Below are 26360 nucleotides of genomic sequence, written 5' to 3' on the forward strand. Positions count from 1 at the left end.
CTTCTCAGATATATTTCAACAAGTTCCAAGTGTGTGCGAGTTGTCTGTGATGGCAACACACATTGTGATGTCATTAAAGCTGTAACGTTTAGCATTAAGCAACATTTAACGCTAGGCCTACTTATTGAAGTCATTGGCCTCCAATAAATCATATAGTCCATTTTTAAGTAGCAGATTAAACAAAGCAAAACAAATAATACATTGAACATAAAATCATTTTATTTATTAGAACTAGCCTATGCTGCTCATTCTACCTGCAAGCACGTTTGTTCAGAAGGGGAGGTACAGCTTTTGAGCTCAAAACGTTTAATTTTGCTCCATATTTTCAATATAGAATTGCAGAGGAGAATTGACTTTGCACTAAATGGACTTTTGATTGTTTCCATGTGCTAGCAATGGTGTAAAAGGTAAGTAGCCTAAGGCGCTTGCCAAAAGGTGGCCCAATTGGTCTGTTTTCATTCAGAGATAATAAAATAGCCTACAATAACAAACGATAAAACAAAACTAAAATAGATATAACCGAAAGCGGTAATTATTGGGGTCCAAGCAAAATTGTAAAAAGTGCCCCTTATTCCACATATTTCATTTGCAATGAAACAATGGTTATGGAATTTAGCAGACGCTTTTGTCCAAAGTGACTTACAAAATAAAACAATACGATAGCTTAAAATGACCAGTAAACAGTTTTAAAAAGTTGGTAAGAAGAAAATAGCAGCCGGGGCAGCCGTGGCCTACTGGTTAGCGCTTCAGACTTGTAACCGGAGGGTTGCGGTTCGAACCCCGACCAGTAGGCACGGCTGAAGTGCCCTTGAGCAAGGCACCTATCCCTGAGCGCCGCTGTTGTTGCAGGCAGCTCACTGCGCCGGGATTAGTGTGTGCTTCACCTCACTGTGTGTTCACTGTGTGCTGAGTGTGTTTCACTAATTCACGGATTGGGATAAATGCAGAGACCAAATTTCCCTCACGGGATCAAAAGAGTATACTTATACTTATATAGGAATAATGTCAATAATAAAAGTAAATAATACAATAACTATACAAACCAAAACTCATAAGAACTACTTAATTAAACTAGAAAATGTAATTTCGAGGAAATTACCAGTGCATGAAAAAGCAAAACATACATCAACATAAAATGCTAAACAAACTTTTATTTGCAGTTGTGGACAGAGGAAACAGTTGGTGGGAGTCATAGTTGATGACAACTGACAGTTGCAATGGCTGACTAGTTAAATAGTTGAGTAGTTTAGAATATAATATGTAAGGGATAACGGCCGCCGAGGTGTCCTGTTATACGGAATTAATGGACGAAGTATCAGTAAATTAATCAAAACATAATTGTGGTTTTAAGGTCAGACAACTATTAATGTGATTTTTTATACAAAATGTAGTTGTCCCACAGCATTGCCATCATTTCCACCACAACACTGTAATGTCCTTTTAAAAAGTTTTTATGAAAAATTGTTTGAGTGGTTTCTATGGAGATGAACAGTGACCTCACAGCACATGTCTGAAGTGGAGGATATTTTGAATTTCTTCATCAACTTTTGAAGAAAACTAAAGGTAAATATTGCTTGAAATGAAAATATTTTTATTGTATGTCATTTCCAAACATGGCATAACATCAAATGAGTTTGTAAATAAATAGATTTTTTAACATAAATAGATGTATTTTGCATGCATGAAATGCTAGATACCAATTCATAGCTAATCTGTGATGCTAGTTTGGATTATTTTTTAAATACTGTAGGATTGTCATTTCCACCTCCATAATTTCCAACAGGTGAGGTGGAAATGACATTTATGTTTACAAGGTGCAATTCATTGATTGTGTGGCTACATATAAGTAATGTATTTATTGAAATGTACAATGGTAATATATTTATTCAAATGCATATTTGTTGAAATGCATTTTCAACTATTTTTAAGATGCCACGGAAGTCCACTGCAGAGAGGTCTCAGGCCTATAGGGACAGAATAAAAGAGGATCCTGTGAAATTTGAAGAGCGACTGAAAAGAGACAGGGAGAGATACCTGAGAAAAAAAGAAAGAGGGGTTGCAAAGCCAATTGCAGATTTATCTAAGCGGGAACAACGCAAAAGAAGGAGACAATGGAGAACCAATCAAATAAATTATCGGGAAAGATGAAACAAAAACTCTTAAGGTACAGGCCTACCTTTCTACCACTACACCACCAAACTCTCCAGATTCTGTGCAGCCAGAACATGATGTCGCTCCACCTCCCACACCACCCTCACCCTCACCTTCTGCCCAACTTTAACTAAGGGGAAGGAAAGGGGAAGGAAAAAGGTTCAAAGAAACCGTTCAAAAGTTTATCCAGCATTGTATGAAAGCAATGCTAAGCTTGAGAAGGCTTTGCAGAAGGCCGAGAGGTACCGCAAACGGTATGATAGATTAATGAAGAAAGTAAGGCAGGCTGACTCCCCAAATGCCAAGTCAAAAAAGCAGATGGCAACACCACCACGCACTCTAAGAAAAACTTTGGTCTTCCATAATGCTCTTCTTGCTTAACTGAGAGACAGATATGAAAATATCTCCTCCGAAAGAGACAAACAACTTATTTAGAAGATAATGGCAGGAATGATCATCAAGAAGTATCGCCTACTGAAAATGGCTAGAACAGAATTTGGCTTCTCAGCCAAGAGCATGAGAAATAATGAAAAGAGGTCAGCAGCACTAACATACACAAGGAATAAGCAACAAAACAGCATCAGCACAGACGAGAAAATCAAGTATTTCTTAGAGAGAGATGAGAACAGCAGAGCAACAACTGGTAAAAAGAAGACTGTGACACTGAAAAGAGATTCCTTAATGAACCCATGGAAATACTTCATGAGAAATTTAAGAAGGAGTATCCTGACATACAAATTTCTTACAGTGAGTTCTGGAAGAAACGCCCTTTTTGGATTATAAAGCCCACAATTAAGGACAGAGACACATGCCTATGCAAGACGCATGCCAATCTGCAGTTAATGGCAGACAAGCTGCTGCAGCACAAAGTGATCAACAGCAGTAAAATTGAAGATTTGATTGTTTCTCTGTGCTGTTCACCATACACTAAGGAGTGTATGTACAGAGAATGTCCCAACTGTGTGGGCAAAGCATTGAAAACCTTGGCCTTTGACCCTGGGGCCCTGACATTTTGGCAGGCATGGAAAGCAAAAGCTGAGGAGAGAGAGAAGAAAATAAAGATGGAACTAAAGAGAAAATCACAGTTCATCTCACTGTTAAGGAGAAAGTAGAGGGCATGCTGCATACTTTACTTGAAGACTTTTCAAAAGATCTTAAACAAAAACTTGGAAAGCATGTGTATAACATCAGGCATCAGTATGCAGCTCTCCGTGGCCTAAAGGAAAACTTGAGAGAGGACGAGGTCATTCTGCATATTGATTTTGCAGAGAACTTCCAGTGCAAGTACAACAGTGAAGTCCAGGCGGTACATTTTGGAGATTCGCATCACCAAGTCTCACTCCATACTGGTGTCGCCTACACCTGGAAGGATGTAAAGTCATTATGCTCAATCAGCTCTTCTTTTCGGCACGACCCCTCAGCGATATGGGCACATCTAACCCAAGTGCTAACTTACTTGAGAGAGCAACATCCCACTGCCACTTCACTTCATGTGGTTAGTGACGGACCAACGACTCAATACCGCTCCAAAAAAACATCTTCCTCCTCACCAATGTTCCTTATCAAATGGGTTGGAAAAGGGTGACGTGGAATTTCTTAGAGGCTGGCCACGGCAAAGGCCCAGCTGATGGGATTGGAGCAGCAGTGAATAGAAGAGCAGATGATATTATTGCAAGAGGGAGGGACATTCCAGACGCACGAGTACTGTTTGAAGAGCTTAAGCAGCAAAAGTCTGCCACCGAGCTGTTCTATATTGAGCCAGATGCCGTTGAGGCAATGGATGTTCACGTTCCATCTGAATTACAGACAAATCGTGGCATGATGAAAATTCATCAGGTATGGTCTTGCTGTTGTTTCTTTATACATTTTATGGTTTTGCTGTTGTTTCTTAACACAAGTTATGACTAAATTAAATGCTCTGACAGACTGTTTTTTTTATCTCCTTGCAGATTATCTCTCATTTTCCAAACCAAATGTCATGGAGGATTCTTAGTTGTTTTTGCTCTGCACCCAACGATTGCTGTTTCACACCAGAAATGGTCAGGTTTCAGTCATGGGATGAAGCTACCCCCTCAACCAGTACACATCCTGTCACCATCTCCCAAGATGGAGGTCTGCAACCAATTTTGGACTTTCATGAGGGTCTTATCGGTCAGTGGTATGCAGTGGTTTATGATGGTGATGTGTACCCCGGTATTATTCAGGATGTTGAGTTGTACAGTGGGGCTCAAGTCAAAACAATGACCACTATCGGGGTCAATCGCTTTTATTGGCCACCGAGAGATGACGTCATCTGGTACCAACCTATGGATATAATAGGTCTGATCCCTGAGCCCGTACCAGTGACAAAACGGCACAAGGAGATTAAGATGGCAGTTTGGAAAGAAATCTGCAAGATTTGGCCTTAAATCACATTGCCACCATTTTTCTCCCTCCTCTCTCTCTCTCTCTCTCTCTCACACACACAAACACACAAACAAACATACAAACCTCCATGCTTACTGTGCGCATGCTCTCTCTCTCTCGTTCTCTCATGCATGCAAGATGCTTTACAGTTCATGTTATATGATAATTGATATGATATTTTAATATGATAATTGATATGGTATTGTTTACGGTGTCTTTTAAACGTTCTCTTTAAAACATTGTTCATCAAGAGACCGATTCGAATTTTTGAATTAGAATAGATTATTGTATTGCACACACATTTGCAAAGAAAAGCACACACACAAATGTGCAAACACACTCCAGCGTGCGTGCACACACACAAACACACACTCATAAACTGTCTCTCTCACACACACACATACACACATATACTGTCTGGTCACCCTAAATGCCCTCTGGACAACGCACGCACACACAAGATGCTTTACAGGCGCTCAATATGCTTTACAGTTTATGTTACAAAGCATTGACATGACAAAGGTTAAGGTGTTTTTTTAAGTATTCCGAAACTAAATGGATTTGTTAAATGTAATTGTGTGTTTCAGAAGGGTTAAAATAAATGTCTTCTGTTTTTCTATATGGACTTTCATTCATTGTCATTTCCACAGCACCCAGTCATTTCCACCACCTCATACCTTTTTTTTTTAAATACTTACAAAATTCTAATCAAGTCATTAAAAACTTCTGCATAGTTTATGGGATAATGTTTCACTTAATGTAATAACACTAGTAGTTATTTTCTGAAATGTATCTAACCAATCCAATATTATATTTCAGGTTGTGGTGGATGTAAGATTTGTGTTTGGTCCTCATCACAATTAATTTACTTAATCCACAAATCTATGGTAATTGCAATATAGGTATAAACTGTTAAAACTATGTGTGAAAGTGGTCTTACACTGTTAAAAAATTATGTATATCATACTATTTTAGTAATCAAATATTTAAATGTGATGGAAATGACATTAATATAATGGTTAACCCTTTGCAGACCGCGCTGAACATTCCATTTTTTCCATACTTGATGGCCTTATGGCACAAAAAGGCTTATTTGTGTGATTATGCTACACGACAGAGATATAATTTACCCACCATTGTAATCAGGAGAAATAGCCCTTTCAAATGATATAACATATAATTAAATTCAACCCCCAAAAAAATACGAAACTATCAGTTTGCAAGATTAATCTCATTTTTCCCCCAATTTCTGTTGTAGATAGAGGAAAAACTTAGAGTGTATTGGAGATTCACAATTTTGTCCTCTACTCAGTGATAAAAACAGAATAAATGTGTCACCTTTTGTTCAAAATTATACATTTATTAGGCCCTTTGCAGACGGCACGAAACATTCCGTTTTTTTTCATACTTAATGCCCTTGTGAGACAAAAAGGCTTATTGTGTGGCCATGCTTCATGGCAGAGATAAGATATACCCACCATTGTAATCAGGAGAACTAGCCCTTTAAAATGGTGCATATCATAGTTAATAAGTTTGAGTGTAACACACATTGTTTTTGTCAAGATGAATCTTACTTTTCACCTAATGTCTATTGTAGATATAGTGTGTGAAAGATAGATAGGGTTGTGTTCTCCTCAGGGAAAAAAAACAGAATCAATTTATCACCTCTGATTCACTGATGAAGTTATCATTAATTTACTCATAACTGCAAGTCGCAGTAACAAGTAGATTTTTTAAAGAGTAGTATGTTTTCATTTCCTGGTTTGACATCTGACCCAAAAACACACATATATAATGGTCATGTAACAAAAATAAGATGTTTTATCATCAAAACAAGATGCATAGCTCAATATGGGATGTCTTACTGTACTCTGAAGAGGCTAAATCAATTGTAGAGAGGACAGATAAAGGCTGAAATACAGACTAGCTGATGGTAACTGCTTCTCCGTGTGCTTCATTCTACTATGAAAAAGAATATAGAGACACTGGCACATGTGTTAGGTTTACGGAAGGGTAAGTAAATCATTTTATTTAGAAAAGTCTAACAATTTCATTAAAAAACCAGGAACAACAACTGCAGGTGCATAACATAAACATATGTTTACAAACAAGCAGTAACTATTAGAACTACAAGAATGACAAGACAACTGTATAACAAAGATCAACTAATACTTTAACATGGTGAACAAAACATCAATTCATAATTCACACACATATAAACAATTAAAACATTAGAATAAATTCAATACATTTAACAACCATACCTCATATAATTCGATACAATATATAATTATTGATATAATTTGCCCTACACATAAGGTGATACACTAACGCCGCATTCACACCAGATCCGTGGTGTGTGTGTTGTCACAGCTGTGGCATGGTTGTGTGTGTGTGTGTGTGTGTGTGTGTATCCATCTAAGCCTAGCAGACGATGAGGTGTAAATGCTATTGGAGTTGGTGTCTCTGTCTTTGTCTGTGTTAGAAGGATAGTGTATGCTTTCTACCTGACATGGGACTTGACCAAACTCAAAATAAAGAAATTGTCAGATAAGAAAAGTAGAAATTGAATTACAAATCTATTATCACTATAATCCCTGCCATTATTGTTATAAGCAACACTCTTATCACAACCAGAAATGTGCATGCACCCAGTTGGGCGCACACACACACAAACATGATGGGAGATTACTCTCCTAGCACATCATTGTCTTTCTTTTCATCCAGAAGCTACCCATCCATGTCCCATGTCCATGCCATCCTGGTCCTTGGGGTCATGTTTGCCATCAGCAGTCGGCTGCTTTCACCTCAGTTGCACATACTTCTCTCCCTCCATCTAAAATAACAAAAATCACAGGTCTGATAGTGAATAGGTTGTTTAGTTTTATTTTACATTACTTCCACATAATCTTAATCACCACCAACTATGACTCTTTTCACTAAAAGTATTGTCACTGGAGGACTCCAATATTGCTCGGAGACACTAATAAGTGTTATTGCATTGGCTAAACCATACATAGCATACCAGCTTACAAGCAAACATTGATTTATGAACATTTGTCAGGAGATATGACAGAAAACATCTAAACAGCGTATGCATACACATACACACTGTGCATTTTACTGCAGTTGCGTAAAGACAAAATACCCCCTTAGAAAATAATGTGTCGACGAGTAGGCTTGGGTGTATGAGCTCCCATCATAGTTAACTTAGCCACCCAAAAACCTCATAATCTTAGCAGCCAACCTGACAGCCTAAAAGCTAAACAATACTAAGACACATTCATTGACTGCTGTTTTCATGAATAAATGACTGAAGATTTGTTATAACAAATAAGACAGCCTCTGGCGGCTCCCCGGGCCAACCCAGTAACCGCCCCTCCCGCCCGGGCCCTACCTCCATAGCTTCCCCACCACACTCACCTGCTGTCTCCGGAGGTCGCAGTTCACATCCAGGGGGGCAGACATGTAGATGGCGCCGATGGAGGGAGTTCGCAAGGGCCCCTCAGCACCTTCGGGACGCATTTGGTATACTGGTCCTTGGGGGTCGGGCTGCTGATTCCACCGCTCACAGGCCCCATTCCCTTGAGGCCGATAAGGAGTGGTTCGGATCTTCTTGCACCCATACAATGTACACAGCTGGCGGAGTAGCAGGGACTCAAATGCCGGGCCTTGGTCAGACAGCAACTTTTCCGGACAGCCGTAGCGCTGGAACACCTCCCTCCATAATACTCGTGCCGCAGTCTCTGCTGTCTGATCTCGTGTGAGCACTGCAAAGGCATAACGGGAAAACAAGTCAATTGCCACCAGCATACAGTGGGCAGTGCTTCGACTTGGCCAGCTTCACTCGCGGTCCGCGCGTGGGATCACGCGGTATCACACGACTTTAATTTGTATTTTCCCAGTGTGACGCTGCAACAACTCAAACAACCGGTAGATGGCTCAAGTGAGCAGGGTGTCTCATAAAAAGAAATGGAGCCTGGAAAACCCTACACAGACTTCACTACAAACTTTAGCAGACTGGTTTAGAAATAATTTAATAGCCAGAAATATGCCTGCCCTGCCCTAATAAAGAAATATTTGGTTAACTGCGAGTGAATCCCGTTTGCAGCCGTGAAGAAACGCAGGACAAATTAAACATTCTGGTTGTCTCCGAAAGTGCAACGATGATAGACAGACATCATTTGGACAAAATATAGAGCATGTTAACCTCCGTTGCTCAGCCAAATGCCTTCCTGTTACGTCCTGTTATCACGGAGTTACAGGCGATAAACGATTTTGATGGTCACAAGTTTACTTCATTAGCGGTTTATTTTTTGATTATTAAAGAGTGTTTTTCATTTAAAGGTTTGACTTCGTGCTTATTCAGTAGAGCATTTAGTGCTCTTCCCAATCCCAGACGTTCACATTGCATGTTTGTTTGTAATGGATGCAACCGCGAGATATGGATATGTTGCTGTCAATTCCCTACTTCATATACTAACCACCAGTGAGAGAGTCTCTCGTATGAAAATTCCTGACACTTCCCACCTGAAGAATTAACGCAAGGCTTTGTCGGGTCTTCAGCCCCGAATGTTTAAAATGTATATAGCCCTGAATATCATTTTAAAAGTAGTCTGACAAAGCTTATTGTTTTGTGACACAGCTAAACACTGGTACCTCATAAAACGTCTATAACATAGCCTAGGTGGTCGCAACTCACAAAAGTAAGCAGATAGAAAGAACTCACGCAAATCTAGCCTACAACACGCAGACAGCTTTATGCGCAGGGGAGAGAGCGCGCGCGCACTGTGCTTTATAATTGTTGCCTTCTGATGGTATCTTGCTAATTCACTGAACTGCATTAGGTGACATAAATGGTATTGCCTTTATCTTATAACTCCTTGTCTGAGCGACTACCAGGCCTATGGTTTTAAAAGTCAGATGTTCCCCTGACAAAGACATTCGAAAATTAAGAATGTTTATTGACTTGAAAAATACACTAATTTTTGCAAACTCCCTTCATCCAACCCTTGAAGACATCGCGGTCTGGTGCGCTATGTAGATCGTTTCTCGTACCATTTAATTTCTCAGAATTTAGGTCTACTAGGCCTACAATAACGTCATCACCAAATACACCTATTATTTATTTTTAGTTGATCAACCACAAAGAGTAGCATAGGCCTACTGTGCACAGTGCACTGACGACTGTAGCAGCCCAACGTAACCAGTTGTTGTAGATGAGAGGCAAGCCCTTGTTTCAGATAGCCTGGACAACATGTTACCTGGGTGTTGCCTACATTATTAATTAATGGTAGCCTACAATAGTTAATTGATTCGCGTAACATATTAGTTGGCTCAAAGAGTAGGGAATCAGGATGGAGAGAGTCACGCGTGTGTTGCTTTTGCGGGATCGAATCCAGTTTAATGCTAGTTTTCAAAACATATTTTTTACATGTCTTTTGTCCGAGTGGCTGTAATGTAGCCGAGCGCTCATGGCGTATGAAAAGCGACTTCAAACCGCCTAAAACAACTTGTTTGTGAATGTCTGACAACTGCTGCAGCGCATGCACGCGCAAGGAAACCAGTAGGTGGAGAAACCAGAAGGCACACAACACCGGAACGATTTTAAGGCTATTTCGCATAGGCTACTCAATGGTGCTATTTCACACGCATTATAGCGACCCCCACTCACCGGGGTTAGTGGAAGGTGTTAATAGACGATTGGCGTAGCCTACAGTGGACTAGGGCTGTCAAAATTGCTCAAAAATGACGTTCGAATATCCCCTCTAAAATAAACACATGTATTTGAATATATTGGAATATCTAGGCTATATTATTTGCGCATTATGTCAGTTCTGTCAGGTCCATTAAGTCAAGAACAACACAGGCAATAAATTCTTTAGGAAATTGTATTGAATATATTACAAATTAAATTTGGCGGTATGGCTCTGTTCAGAGGGGTCACCATGAAATGAAAGAGCAGTGAGCCTGGGGACAGCAGCAGCATTAGGGGGGGGACTCACACAGTTTAACACTGAGCGAGCTAAACTATTCCCCATATGAACAGAGCAGGCAACTATGACATAAAGCCTATGCCATGTTATACAACAGGGTGGAGCAGGGGAGGAGGTGGGTTGCATAAATGCGAAAAGCAGCAAGCAGTTAGGAATAACTAAAGCAGCTTTTAAATAAGGCTCTGTTTGGATGTAGCCATTTGTAGCGAAGGGAGTGCGAGGGGAAAGGGAGTTGACAGCTGATCAGCTGACCCCATAGCGTTAAGAGCAATTGACTATTTTGCCAGAACTGACGCTTGACCCAATTTTGTCAGGTCCATTAAGTCAAGAACAACACAGGCACAGCAACTTTGTTGAAATTGCATAGACAGTCAATAAAAAATCCGGTGCAAAAGTCAGGCCAATAAGAGGCTTGGGTAAGCCTTGGTTTGACCTGAGTACACAAAGAAAGTGGCATAGTGGTCAGGTCCATTAAGTCAAGAACAACACAGGCAATAAATTCTTTTAGGAAATTGTATTGAATATATTACAAATTAAATTTGGCGGCATGGCTCTGTTCAGAGTTCCCCAGACCTTCATGAGCACCATGAAAGAGCAGTGAGCCTGGGGACAGCAGCAGCATTAGGGGACTCCGCACAGTTTAACACTGGGTCCAAACTATTCCCCCATATGAACAGAGCAGGCAACTATGACATAAAGCCTATGCCATGTTATACGACAGGGTGGAGCAGGGGAGGAGGTGGGTTGCATAAATGAAGCAGCAAGCAGTTAGAATAACTAAAGCAGCTTTAAATAAAGCGCCCTGTTTGGATGTAGCCATTTAGAAGCGAGAGTCGCGAGGAGTCGCGAAGGAGTTGACAGCTGATCAGCTGACGCCCATAGCGGTTAGCAGCGCATTGACTACTTGGCCTGCCAGAACTGACGTTGACGCTCAATTTCTGTCAGGTCCATTAAGTCAAGAACAACACAGGCAATAAATTCTTTAGGAAATTTTATTGAATATATTACAAATTAAATTTGGCGGTATGGCTCTGTTCAGAGGGGTCCCCAGACCTTTCATGAGCACCATGAAAGAGCAGTGAGCCTGGGGACAGCAGCAGCATTAGGGGGGACTCAAACAGTTTAACACTGAGCGAGCTAAACTATTCCCCCCAAACAGACCATACCTGGCAATCCTCTTGTGACCAATCAACACAAGATGATGGAATTAAGTATCCTTTAAGCACGGGGGAGCAGAGCACATAGGTCAGGAAACAGAGCAGGGAGCAGAGCACATAGGGCAAGAAGCAGATCAGGGAGCAGAGCTCATAGCTTTCTGAGCGTCAAGAATGGCCTTGAACATCAGGGCCCGAACATCAGGGCCGAACATGCAGTAGACGGTAGCCATCGGCCCCATGGCCCATGGGGGTTGAAACAGGAGCAGATGCCGCCAGTAGTTGCGGCCCCTATGCGCAGAGAATGGGCTGTATAACGGTCTGGAGGCAGTCCGCAGAATTGGCAGAGGAGGCGTAGATGAGATGCAAACCAGGCTCTGGACAATGGTTTCCCCTCCTGAGTGACAAACAGCGGCTCCTGCGGACCAGCACGAGGACGGCTCCTCAAGTAGGTCAGCATGGATGATAGAGGACAAAACACAGTATTAGACTCTGATATATATACAACTACACCTTCACTATTCCTATCTGATTTGGAGTGTTTGAGAAACAAGGTGAAATGGTGAAAACATTAATCGAAACATCAGAAATGGTGAGATTGTGATTTGGGTCAAAGAAACGCATGCGTGAAGAGATTTCGCCACCCCTTAGGAACCCAAAGAAAGCTGTGAGAATGACTGTCTCTAACATTTGATCTGTGTAAGGCCCAAAACACCCTTCCCTCAAACGTGATAATTGTATTAATTAAAGGTAATGTGAAAGGGAGACGTTTATCATTGCCTCGAGGTGACTCCTTTTTGAGGCCGTTCAGCAGGAGGCGTATGGATGGGTTTTCCAGAATGCTGGTAACAGATGGATCCAGGCAGCGTAGATGGAATTGGATGCCAGCGACAGTACTTTTGATGGAAGAAGGCTGCATTTTTCGAGACTCAAAGCAATGGACTATAAATGCACAGGATATATTCACAGGCAGAGCGGCTACAGATAAAGTAGCACAAAATGTGGTGAAGTAAGACCAAGCTGAGTCTACGCTCACGCTTTTAATGTAGATTTAGACAGACCTCCACGCATGTACTGCGCAGCAGCGCGCACATAAGATTGCAGCGGATCATTTAATCTAAAATGGTTTGGCTGAACGGGGGGCATTCCAGGCTTGACTGGGCTGCTTCTGGACACAGGCGATGGAATTTCTGTAAATTAAATCGAGAGAGAGAATCGTCCACTTGATTATTTAAACCAGGGATATGAGCTGCGCGAAAGGTATAATTGCCCAGAATTGACAGCCATGTAAGACGTCTCATGAATCTATTAATGATTGGAATAGATGAGCGCATCTTGTTAATGATGTTAACAGTTGCCTCGTTGTCGCAAAAATAGAATTTGTTTCCTAGCCCAATGTTTACCCCAGAGAATGCAAGCTACAACAATAGGATACAACTCTAGTAGGGCTGTTGAGGATTCATTGGCAGGCAAGTTGACTAATTCTTTCGGCCAAGCGCTAGCAAACCATTCGTTATTGAAGACCCCCCCAAACCATACGGAGGGCGCAGCATCCGTACACAGATTGAGTGCTGGAGACGATTCCAGAAAATCATTATGAAAAATGAAATGCCATTCCAATTATCCAAGAGCAAAGACCAAAATTTTAGCTCTGATCTACATCCTGCGTCTAAAGAAACAACGTCATTGAGATCTTTAACTGATTTGGATAAGTCAAGAAGCCTGGATATGAATGACCTGCCTTGAGGAATAACTCTCATCGCGAAATTAAGATGGCCTAGAAGAGAGAGCAGTTCCCTTTTGGAGAATGACTTTGAATCTTGAGCTGCATGCATAACCTGTCTTATGCGGGATAATTTCTCGAGGGGAAGCGAGGCTTGCATTAGGTCGGAATTCAGGGTGATGCCCAGAAACTAGAACTTTAACGGGACCTAGGGTCTTCTCCTCTGAGAGAGGAACACCCAAATCCGAAAAAGTTCGCTTGAGTGCCGAGATGGAAAAATCTGACTTGGCTGATGGGAAGTCTACCAGAAGAAAATCATCTAAAAGATGAAGTACGAACGGTAATTTGTCGTTATTGAGGAGAATCCAGCACAAGGCTTCGGATAAGGTATCGAAAATTTCTGGACTACTACGACAGCCAAAGTGAGTCTAACCGATTTAACGCCAAGCAGATGCCACTGAGAAGGATGCAATGGCATCACTTTAAAAGCGTCTGAAATATCCGCCTTAGCAAGCCAAGCTCCTCGTCCTGCCTTTTTGATGAACTTAATAGCATCGTCGATGGTGCTATAGAATAGGGAGAAAGGGGCTAAAGGAATGAGGCTATTGATGCTATCAGCTGAATTGTTATGGGGAGCCGAAAGGTCAATGATCAATCGTTTTTTACCTGAATATTTCCGAGTGGCGATCCCTATGGGGTTTATCCTATAAACTGGGAAAGGAGATTCCTCATACGGTCCGATCATAAAACCTTTTTTGACTTCCTTCTCTAACAAGGCATCCACTATCTCAGGCTCCTTTGACGCAGACAACAGGTTTTTACAGCTGAATGACACGGCAGGGAAATGCAACAGACCAGCAATGAAACCTTGAACAAGACCAGTCAATAAATAATCCACGAAACAGCGGTTAGGATGCTTTTTCAATGCCCGACCCAGTTTAGGGACGTTGACAGGCGTTGATGGTTTTATTTCTTTCGCTCTTTCATGAAGCGAGTTCTCCTCGGACACACCGACTTGGGGTGGGCATCCCCGCAGTAGCTACAGACGTGAAGATATTTACAGTTATACATCCTGCAAACATTCTCATTAAAATTGTGAGAAAAAACAGAGAGGAGTGCTATTCACCTGGGAGCCAGGATTGCGGCTCGGGCCAGGATGGGAAGGGCGAGAGGCAGTTTTTGGACACAGAGAAGAGGAGTGCGCAAGAGAGCCACAGATAGAGCAAGACAGGACTTGGTGGCCTGTGAAGTGCCTACTTATCAGCGCGAGGTCGACCGCGGACCAGTCCAGTCTTTGATTGAAGCGCTGGATGAACATTGCGGCCTTTGCAGAGAATGATTTGTGGTACTCATAAAACAATGTTCCCCCATAGGAGAGAGCTAGGTCGGAAATAATTGCGAGATAATTATCAAGTTCGGCTCTACGAGCCGGATAGACTTCGCAAATTACGTCTCTGTATACCCCAAAGGCTACGCAGAACTCGGGAAAGGTCAGAGTCTTAATCAGTCTAGGGTCCCCATCCTTTAACGCGACTGATATGTCGCCACAGTCTACGACACGCCGCTCGCACAATTCAGAGCCCAGCAGAATTTTCACGAGATTGATATCGTTACCTGCTAATATTTGGCTCCTCAAGTGATGAGGGATGGCAGAAGACGGTGGGAAGAAGGGCGAGCCCGTGGTTAGGGGTACAGCGGTGGCCAGGGACCTTCTAGGAATGAACTCTGGAGTGACGTCATCACGCTGAGGCTGGTGCTGGAGGTGACGCAGTTCAGGTGCGGTGGAGACTCCTGATGTGGAAATGACGGTCGGTGAAGACGAAGGTCTGATGGAGTCGCTTTCCAGCGTGGAAATCCTGGCCGTCATGTCAAGGAGTGATGCTTGGATGTTAGACAGCTCTGCAATCACTGGGTCATTGGCTGGAGGTGCGCTTGGACCCGGACGAACTTGGCCACCGGCCCGTTTGTGTGCAGTACCGGCTGGCTCGATATGTTTCCTTTTTTGAGTTTGCTTTCTTCCGGATGTTTGGGGAGGAGGAAGCCCAGGCAGGATGTCGGCAGCCGGTGGGATGTCCTGGGAGTCGCAGAGGAGGACAAATAGATCCTCATGAGAGGCGCCGATTGGAGGCTGGATGTTGGCCTGAAACAAGGTCTCCAGGATCCTGGACACCGGCCAGTCGCCGATGCTAATGGCACTCGGGGTTCTATTTGCCAACCGGGAGCTTCGACGGACGGTGTTGTTGTCATCCTTGCCCTGGCCTGGTTGAATCTGCGATGGCTGGGTGTCGTTGATGACTTCGAGTAAGGTTAGATCCTCGTCGACAGTGGTGGAAGTCATGGCCGTCAGAAAGGTGAGTAAGACCACACAGATTCTATATAATGACAGTAGCATGAGCTTGGTATGCATTAACTTGAGTTGAGTTGAGTTGAGTTGAGTGCATAAATGCGAGCAGCAAGCAGTTAGGAATAACTAAAGCAGCTTTAACCCTCTAGGCGCCACAGTGGAGCTTTTTAGTCGACAAGATCGCGTACTGAATAAAGCGGCCGATTTAGTCAAATGGGGTGTAATATTTCGTTCGACCTCCACTCCACTAGATGGCTGACATGTCATACGTCATCCCTGAGTCGAAAAAAAGTCATGGTTTAAACAAAACTTTCGGCTACAGCTGCAGTGAATCAGTGCGTGCAATACCGAGCTAGTGTCGCGTGTGAGCTACTTTATCAGAGCGATATTGTTAACGTCAGCGGTATTTGCATTAGATTATCGTCTAATGGCATCAAAAAGTTTACCTGAAATGAAGTGTTGGGTCTTCTATTCAGCGGACCCTGATTCTGAAGGGGAATATCTGCCTTCAGAAAATGGCGGTGATTAGTTCAGTGAGGCTTCAGATCGTCCCTGCCTTGCAATGATGCAGCTGGACAAAGTGAGAGTTTACTCCATAGTTTAGCTTACACCAAGCACAAGCGTTGAATCGTTTTCCCAATGTCACTGGTGGGAATAATGTTTCACGGGTTCAGAGTGTTCATCGGGGAAGTTAGCAGGGGGTGTTAGTGGTGTGGCTTAACGAGGCTGGAGGTAGCCTAATATCCATAGCGTTAGCTTCTGTCTTCTGAGCGTGTGCCTCTCCACAATCAGCGACAACGGTAGCGTGGTGGAGCCTTTGTCTAATGCCACTGGGTATGTTAGGCGAGGTCGAAGTGCTCATAGGACAGTTAGGGGAACGTGAGTGGCAGTGTGGGGAGTCGCAATGAGAATGACAGTAGGCCTAGTCCGAGCTGGCAAAATTCTCTCCACTCCACTCGCCAGGCTGCTGCTGGCATGGTGGAGGTGGTGACACTCTCTCCCCTCTCCCACACACACACATTAGGTCATGCATAGTCTATCACAAGATGATGGGAATGCGCCCTGTATGGATAGGGATAGGGAGTCATTATCTCTACAGCAAAAGGCCTGCTACATAAAAAAAAAAAAAATGTCAGCCATTTATTGGTAATGATTTACACTGTTGATTTGCTATCTATTTCCCTGATCATTTAGGACATACACTATGTGTTCCTTTTTTGTGTGTTCATGTCCTTGTGATGTGTGTGTCTTTGTCAGCTAAGAAAAAAAAAAAAAACATCAACAAAAACAACAAAAAAAAAACATTGTCTCTTGTCTTGTCTCATCTCACTCCTGATCTGTGCCTTGCATTGGCAAATGAGCTTTTGAACTAAACAGGTCTTGTCTACTTGTGTTTGTGTGTCATCTGAATAATATATATGTGCCCCATACATGGAATCAGAGTGCCTACTGTATGTAGTAAACAGCAAAAGGCCAGTCTACCGCTACATGCATTTGGTTTGTTTCTGCCATTTATTAGTAATGATTTACACAGTTTGTTCACTACTTACTATTTACCTGAGCATTCAGTATTGTGCAATATAGCATACAGAAGGTGAGGGACATTTTGGGGGGGAAGAAGTGGTGCATTTTATCATTCAAACATGCGACTTTTCATGAAAATTCTATAATCCAAGATGGTTGCCACCATATGACGTCATAATATGCAAATTAGATATACACATTTAATCTCTACATAAACTTTGGGTCATCCTTAATATTTCTCTAATTTACAGAAAGTCTCTATCTCTTATCACTTTTCAGATATAGCCTTTTGAAATGAAGATGTCAAAATTGATCGTTTCGGAAAAAAACCTCTGGCGCCTAAAGGGTTAAATAAGGCGCCCTGTTTGGATGTAGCCATTTAGAAGCGAGGGGAGTGCGAAGGGAGTTGACATCTGATCGGCTGACGCCCATAGCGGTTAGCAGCGCCTTGACTACTTGGCCTGCCAGAACTGACGCTGACGCTCAATTGATGCGCATCATGTCATCTGTTTTTAACTTTTTGTATGGTTATTGCTTGACAGGGGGGATCCCAAGCACCTTTAAGCCATAAGGCATTTCCTAATTCACCTGACACTGATATTCAAAATGTTGAAACTATTTCGGCATAGCCTATAAGCAGTTTAATTAAATGTAATGTTAGTTGTAAACAAACGGGCTACTTGGTGAGGCTTGGCCTCACAGATGCGCCCGTGCCTTAAATGGCAATACAAATCTTCACGATAGGCCTATTAACTGACCGCCCGATTCCGTTGGCTGGGGGGGGCAGGGGCCATCAGACATTGTTCCCAAGGGTCTATGAATTGTTAACCCGGCCCTGCCCCCAACGAACGCAACTTTCCACCTCTGAGATAGCTGAAAAGAAGTCTAGAGGACTCCTAACTCACTAGACCAATGTTGACATCGTTGTTTACCTAAGTTTATCTTTTGTGCAGATCATATTATCAAAATCAGAATCAGCCTTCTTGGCTTGGTTTGCGTAAACTAACAAGGACCCCCTCCATGAAAATCAAAGGCTACATATTCTCAGCTGACTTCGTCAAAAAGTCGCACCACCTTATTATTATCTGCAAGTGTGTGACTTTTACTTACGTGCACATGGCTGCAAATTGACTTTTAATTTATGTATTTTCTGCCTTGGGCATTTTAAAATATGGATGTATGGTGGTTAGAAGTGTAAATATCAATTAGAAACCTAAATATATTTATAATTATTAATTTGCAAACAAATAACTGGCGTCAGTGGCGTCTTTGACATGAAGATCCTGGAACTATGCTTCTAGCATTCTACCACAGGTCGAGAGGTGTAGTTGTAACTACACAACTTTACGATAGTGGTTCTTAACGTTCGTTGCTACTATGGTTTTAGGAAACACTAACGTAGTGGAACGATGCATTGGACTATGTAAGTTCCAAATATGAATGTAATTCTGCGGCATAAAGCAGATGTATTTGTTTATTGTACAGAAAAATAAAAATGACATGTCCAGCAGTCAATTGACTACATTGCAGTCAAGAAGTAGGGCAAATTAATTTACGAAACCAAAACGTGGGTAGTCTAAGCCTCTATTGCGTAGCCTGTTAAAAACGTCGCCAGATAGTATTAAATCGGCAACAACATTGTTTTCTGCAGAAGCCTACCCAAGGCTACAGATTAATTCTGAACAGTTATTTCTCTACTGGCTCAATTATCACACCACTGTTTTGATTTGCATAGTTGCGTTAACCCCAACACTGACAATAATGTAGACAGCAAATTTCGATTTCGATTTTCGTTACCACCGTGTAGTCAAGCCTTAACCCTTTAGGCGCCAGAGGTTTTTTTCCGAAACGATCAATTTTGACATCTTCATTTCAAAAGGCTATATCTTAAAAGTGATAAGAGATAGAGACTTTCTGTAAATTAGAGAAATATTAAGGATGACCCAAAGTTTATGTAGAGATTAAATGTTTATATCTAATTTGCATATTATGACGTCATATGGTGGCGGCCATCTTGGATTATAGAATTTTCATGAAAAGTTGCATGTTTGAATGATAAAATGCACCACTTCTTTCCCCCCAAAATGTCCCTCACCTTCTGTATGCTATATTGCACAATACTGAATGCTCAGGTAAATAGTAAGTAGTGAACAAACTGTGTAAATCATTACTAATAAATGGCAGAAACAAACCAAATGCATGTAGCGGTAGACTGGCCTTTTGCTGTAGAGATTTTCCATTTACTACATACAGTAGGCACTCTGATTCCATGTATGGGGCACATATATATTATTCAGATGACACACAAACACAAGTAGACAAGACCTGTTTAGTTCAAAAGCTCATTTGCCACGGCAAGGCACAGATCAGGAGTGAGATGACGAGACAAGACAAGAGACAATGTTAGTATTTTTTTTTCTTTTTGTTGTTTTTGTTGATGTTTTTTGTTTTTTTTTTTTAGCTGACAAAGACACACACATCACAAGGACATGAACACACAAAAGGAACACATAGTGTATGTCCTAAATGATCAGGGAAATAGATAGCAAATCAACAGTGTAAATCATTACAAAAATGGCTGACATTTTTTTTTTTTTTGTAGCAGGCCTTTTGCTGTAGAGATAATGACTCCCTATCCCTATCCATACAGGGCCGGCATTCCCATCATCTTGTGATAGACTATGCATGACCTAATGTGTGTGTGTGTGTGTGTGTGTGTGTGGGGGGGGGGGGAGGGCGTGTCACCACCTCCACCACCTCCATGATCAGATCTGCCAGATCTGCCTCGCGCCAGTGGAAGAATTTGCGCCTTCGGACTAGGCCTACTGTCATTCTCATTGCGACTCCCCACACTGCCACTACGTTCCCCCTAACTGTCCTATGAGCACTTCGACCTCGTCTAACATACCCAGTGGCATTAGACAAAGGCTCCACCACGTTACTGTCGCCACATTGTGGAGAGGCACGTTCAAGAAGACAGAAGCTAGCGCCATGGATATTAGGCTACCTCCAGCCTAGTTAAGCCACACCACTAACACCCTGCTAACTTCCGATGAACACTCGAACCCGGTGAAACATTATTCCCACCAGTGACATTGGGCAAGCGATTCAACGTTTGTGCTTGGTGTAAGCTAAACTATGGAGTAAACTCTCACTTTGTCCAGCTGCATCATTGCAAAGCAGGGGCGATCTGAAGCCTCACTAAGCGAATCACCATCATTTTCTGAAGGCAGATATTCCCCTTCAGAATCAGGGTCCACGAATAGAAGACCCAACACTTCATTTCAGGTAAACTTTTTTGATGCCATTAGGCGATAATCTAATGCAAATGCTGCAAGCTGGCGTTGACAATATCGCTCTGACAAAGTGGCTCCACACGCACACTAGCTCCGGTATTTCATGCACTGATTCAATGCGCTGTAGCTAGAAAGTTTTGTTTAAAGCGTGTCCTTTTTTCGACTTCGGGGATGGCGTATGACATGTCTGCCATCTAGTGGAGTGGAAGTCGAGCGAAATATGACACCCTATTTGACTAAATCGGCCGTTTTATTCAGTACCGCATCTTGTCGACTGTAGTCGCCTGTGGCGCCTAGAGGGTTAAGCCATACCCAAATAGCCTAAATCGAGGTAATGTTTAATTATGCATGATTTATTTTGTTTGAATTGAATTCGTAGGCTGGGATTACTCTCGGCAACAATTATGTTTAATGGTAGATCCTGCTTTTTTCAGAAGGGACCGCGGGCAGGCGATGTATAGTGGTAGAAGCGGCGCACAGTGGCTGAAAGTGGTACTAAAGCTTCACGCAGCTTCACGCCGCGTAATGCGCGAATGAAGTGGTCATTTGAAAGCGATGCCCACTGTATGTTCGTGCATCCGCGGGTCTTCCCAGCGACAAAAAGTCAACCGCCAGAATTTCCCACGGATAACAGGTTCTGATGCCCTGCATGGGCGGCCACTCACCACGCCCAGCAGACCCAACCAGGCATTGTGGACACTTCTTTTCCCAGGCCTCAACGTCCCCCTTCAGCCCTGGCCAGAAGAACCTGGTCTGGAGCGCCTTGACCAATCGTCCCCCCTGGCATGTCCCATTGCCTCATGGAACTCCTGCCATACTGCCTGGCGCTAGCTCTGGGGGACAACCACCACCGATCCTTCTTCTCCAGACAGCTGATATACCAGCACGCCCTGTCGCACTTCCAGCTGCTCCCAAACTTTCAACAGTGCCTGGCTGGCTCCTGGCAATGTTCTCCGGGCCTCCTCGGTGGGCGTTGTCCCAGCTAATTTCCCCGTATCACCTCAGCCAGCACAGGATCCCTTCCTTGCCTCTCCACCCAGTCGACCTCCTCATGGGCAACCACTTGACCCACTGCTGTAGGGCCAGGCTGTCTGGACAGGGCGTCGGCATTCCGGTTCTCCACACACTAGGCTTGTGGCACAGCTCAAAGTCATAACAGGCCAGCTGGCCTGCCCACCGCTGCTCCACAGCCCCAAGTTTTGCAGTCTTCAGGTGGAGGAGCGGCCGATGGTCTGTGAACACAATGAAACTCATACCCCACAGATAATCTTTAAACTTTTCCGTTATGGCCCATTTAAGAGCCAACAGTTCCAGCTTAAAGGCACTATAGTTTCTGTCGTTCCTCTCGGCATCATGCAGACTCCGGCTGGCATATGCCACGACACGTTCCCTGCCACCCTATCTGAGTCAGGACTGCCCCCAAGCCCTGAAGGCTGGTGTCAATATACAGATGGAATGGCTGAGTGTAATCGGCATAGGCCAACACCAGGACCTCCACGAGGGCCTGCTTCAAGCCGTCAAAAGCCTCCTGGCACCCCTCTGTCCACTGTATACTTGCTCATGACGCCCCATTAGTCCCCTTCAACAATGCATGCAGTGCGGATGCCCGCTTGGAGAACCCTGGGATAAATCTACGGTAGTACCCCACGAACCCAAGGAATGACCTTCCTTCTCTCACCGTAGTGGGTACCGGCCATCCTCGTACCGCTACCGTCTTCTCTGGGTCCGTGGAGACTCCACCCTGGCTGACCACATGCCCTAAATACTTCACGGAACGCTGGAGTAGACTGCACTTCACAGGCTGCAACTTCAACCCATGGGTGGTGGTAAACTGCGTCTGTCCGGCCATGGTCTTCTTCATCCTGTGCGAAAACCCGCTGCCACTTCTCCAGCAAAGCGTGCAGCTGTCCTCTTTCTTCAGGTGTCAGGCCCTCACCCTGTCCGCTCAGTGTACTGAGGTGCTGTGGGAGCGCATGGCCAACAGGTCGGACCTCGACTTCCACCACTTCCTCACCTTGAGGTCGCAACACCAGCTCGTTGGGCAACTGCAGTGAGTCAGGCTCCAGCTTCTCCACATTAGCTAGAGGGCGGCGGGTGGGTAACTCGACTGGATAGGAGTGGAGATTGCAGACCCGGAGTGGTATCTGCCCTCTTTGGACAGTTGCCAAAGCCCAACCAACACACCATTCTTGTTGATAGTCTTCAACCAGCACTTGGTCTATCTCTCAGCAGTCCTGATGGCACCTCTGCCCAAACCACAGACTCCGTCTGGGGTTGTAGCCTCCGGGGGCCTGCCGTCCGAAGCCTGGCCAAAGCGGTCTCCTTTGGACCACTTGTTGTCACTTGCAGGTGCCGGCAGGTTGCAAACGCCTGGTTCCATGCGATCCGTGCCGGCCTAGGGAGAGTGGACACAAACATAGAACGAGCTGCTCTAACACTTCCCAGCACTGACAGATTATATTCATACCCAGGATACCATATGGGGCTGGCAAATGTTCATCCTCCACGATCACCCCACCTCGCTGGGGGACCAACACTCCAGCCACGGTGAAATCCATCACTGCATAGCCCACATATGGGATGTGTAGTCCATTTACTGCACGGAGGGTGAGCGATGGGACTTCTGTGGCACCCCGCATCTCAACCCCCTTCACATAGCGTTCAAAGACAGTTTGGCTAAATAGAGTCACTTGAGAGCCTGTGTCAACTATACATGGCACAGGCCTTCCCGAAGCCAGGACCTGGATTTCAGGGCTGTCCCCCACTAAGGCCTCTCGCAGTGCAGGTTCTACATACCCAGCTCTCACCTGGGGCCGAACCTCCCGGCTTGCAGCAGGGTATTCTCGGGCTGAACCTCGCAAGTCAGGACATTCCCTCCGCATATGCCCTGGTTGTTCGCACTGTAAGCAGATTGGCCGTCCCTGCTCATCCCACCTGGCCACAGCCCTGGCACTCGATCCACGGCCTTGTCACCGCTGTCGTTGGGTCATGGGGCTGGCCGATGCACCCACCCAATCTGCCACTCCATCACCCCGAGATTTCCCTCAGCCAGCCATCTTGGAATTCCCTCATCTGCTCCCGTAGTTCCTTGAACAGCTCCTCCTTCAGACCTTCCTTCCAGGTCTCCAGGCTGGGTGGGGGGTTGCTTGGAGGCGTGTCTTGACCTGGTGGAGGCGGCAGGTAGGTCCTACAGGTCCCAACTTCTCCAGACCTTTCCTCAGGGGTCCCTTCCCATTCAATCTCCCGAGCTTCTTTACAGGCCTCGGAGAAGGAGAGTGTGGGTGACCGTCGTATCATGCGCTTAAGTTCTTGTTTCACTGGGCCACCTAACAGACCGGTCACTAGCTGGCTCCTAAGGGCTTCATCGTCGTCATCTGCTGGCTCCTTCTGCCTCCACCTGTAATGACACTCACGGAGACGCAGGATGAATGAACCCACCCCCTCCCCTGAGTGCTGCCTACAAGTGAAGAAGGACCCTCTCAGGTCAGCCAACCCAGCCTTACGCCCATATAACCCCTCTAGAGCCTTATATAGGTTTGTAACAGTGTTTTTTTCCTCCTCCTTAAGCAGCTCCACCTCCCTCTTAGGCTCCCCTTGTAAAGCCCCCATTACAAGATCAACCTGTTGCCTATCATCCAACTTTAGTGCCCTTAAACAAACCTCAATGTTCTTTTTCCACTCTAGAAACTGTTCACATCCCTCTAACCCAAACTTTGGTATCCATGGCCCGCCAACAAACCAAGGAAAGACTCCTGGGACCAATCCCCCAGTGACCCCTCGTGGCTGTTGCTGTTCTTGGTCCATGTTGCTGTGGAAATCAGGGATCCGAGCTGACTACGCCAAAATTTGTCGTGGCCAAGCCCAATTGAGCTACCACTTTTCCTTTCTGGGAGACAGGGATTTCGTCACCCCAGATACCAGACTCCTCCCCTACGCCAATTCGTTATGGATCCCAGAGCCACCAGCAACATGAACCACACAACAAATAAATAGTCTCTCCCTTCAGTGCTATGACTCTGTTGATGACTTTGTCCAGATGGTCTATGTATTTATTGCAACGTTCGGCTGTGAGTTTGTTTTGCCAAAAAAACTATTGCAGATATCAATGCGTCTTTGTTCATGGGTTTGGCCTCACAGCAGAGGCTTAGACAACTATGACCCACATTTTGGTTTCGTATGAATTTGCCCTACTTTTGACTGCAATGTAGTCAATTGACTGCTTGACAGGTTATTTTAATTTTTCTGTACAATAAACAAATACATCTGCTTTATGCCGCAGAATTATGCACTTGGCCAGCCTATAGAACGGGCACATTTAGGAGAGAATAGAGAATGTACGCACGCAAGAATCTAGGCTAACAAAACAAAGCAAACAATGTTTAATGAATTAACTCAAAACGTCAAACATTTTCTAAACAATACAAACAGAAAGGATGCAGCAGGCAGCAAATGTAGAAGAGTCATTTCCAGTGGAAAAAAAAAATGATGAATGAAGCCCAAAGATAAGGCATATCTGGCAAGTTTTGGCAAGTTTTTTTGAAGACGTAAATGGTTGGACTATAGGCCTAGTTTGCAAGAAGGAGCATGCCACACTATCCATAGCTGTGGTAGCGGGGGGTAGGAGGATTACTGTTAGCGCAGGATTTATATAAAATTCTTCAACAGAAGGCCTGCCTCGAATTCAGGCTTGCCCAAAAAAAAAGGCCTGTGGTTTGCGCAGCCTGGTAAGTAGGTCTTAGTGAGTTAGGAGTCCTCTCGACTTCTTTTAAGCTGTCTCAGAGGTGGAAAGTTGCGTTCGTTGGGGGCAGGGCCGGATTAACAATTCATAGACCCTTGGGAACAAATGTCTGATGCACCCCCCTGCCTCCCAGCCAACGTGAATCGGGCGGTCAGTTAATAGGCCTATATCGTGAAGATTTGTATTGCCATTTAAGGCACGAGCGCATCTGTGAGGCCAAGCCTCACCAAGTAGCCCGTTTGTTTACAACTAACATTACATTTAATTAAACTGCTTATAGGCTATGCCGAAATAGTTTCAACATTTTTGAATATCAGTGTCGGGTGAATTAGGCAATGTTCTCGAAGTAGCCTTATGGCTGAAAGCTGCTTGGGATCCCCCCTGTCAAGCAATAACCATACAAAAAGTTAAAACAGATGACAAGATGCGGCGTCACTGACATAATCATAAATAATATAGCCTAGATATTCCAATACATGTGTTTATTTTAGAGGGATATTGAGCGTAATTTTAAAAAAAGTTTTGACAGCCCTAGTCCACTGTAGGCTCATGTCGTCTATTAACACCTTCCACTTAACCCGGTGAGTGGGGGTCGCTATAATCGTATGAAATAGCACCATTGAATAGCCTATCTTGAAATAGCCTTAAAATTGTTCGGTGTTGTGTGCCTTCTGGTTTCTCCACCTACTGGTTTCCTTGCCGCGTGCATGCTGCAGCAGTTGTCAGACATTCACAAACAAGTTGTTTTAGGCGGTTTGAAGTCGCTTTTCATCGCCATGGCCTTCGGCTACATTACAGCCACTCGGACAAAAGACATGTAAAAAAAAAATATATGTTTTGAAAACTAGCATTAAACTGGATTCGATCCATAAAAAGCAACACCGTGTGACTCTCTCAGCCTGATTCCCTACTCTTGGAGCCAACTAATATGTTACAGCGATACAATTAACTATTGTAGGCTACCATCAATTAATAACGTGAGGCAACACCCAGGTAACATGTTGTCCAGGCTATCTGAAACAAGTGGT

General features: G+C 44.0%; 2 protein-coding genes across 5 annotated transcripts in view; both read right to left on the bottom strand.

Annotated features, from left to right (window-relative positions):
* Positions 1-7167: 7167 nt before the first annotated feature.
* Positions 7168-26360, bottom strand: part of LOC125285271 — a 39598-nt gene continuing 20405 nt past the window's right edge. For 2 of the 4 annotated variants that reach the window (XR_007192004.1, XM_048229635.1), the window contains exons 1-3: positions 22273-24832; positions 7981-8327; positions 7168-7393 (exon numbers count right to left, since the gene is read on the bottom strand). Coding sequence is in view for 2 of the 4 variants with exons in the window: in XM_048229635.1 (XP_048085592.1) it covers positions 7361-7393; positions 7981-8327; positions 22273-22291 (399 nt within the window). In the remaining 2 variants the exon portion in view is untranslated. Of the gene's footprint in view, positions 7394-7980; positions 8328-21259; positions 24833-26360 lie in introns of those variants that run through there. The other 2 variants (XR_007192003.1, XM_048229634.1) reach the window with 2 other exon arrangements.
* On the bottom strand, positions 11994-15927 carry LOC125285270. Its single transcript, XM_048229633.1, has 2 exons — positions 15045-15927; positions 11994-12897 (listed from the first exon to the last, which is right to left on the bottom strand). Exons 1-2 carry the CDS (start codon positions 15835-15837, stop codon positions 12740-12742), a joined length of 951 nt encoding a protein of 316 aa, XP_048085590.1. The 5' UTR covers positions 15838-15927; the 3' UTR covers positions 11994-12739.

The sequence above is a fragment of the Alosa alosa genome, chromosome 20 (genome assembly GCF_017589495.1).
Source record: "Alosa alosa isolate M-15738 ecotype Scorff River chromosome 20, AALO_Geno_1.1, whole genome shotgun sequence".
NCBI lineage: Eukaryota > Metazoa > Chordata > Actinopteri > Clupeiformes > Clupeidae > Alosa > Alosa alosa.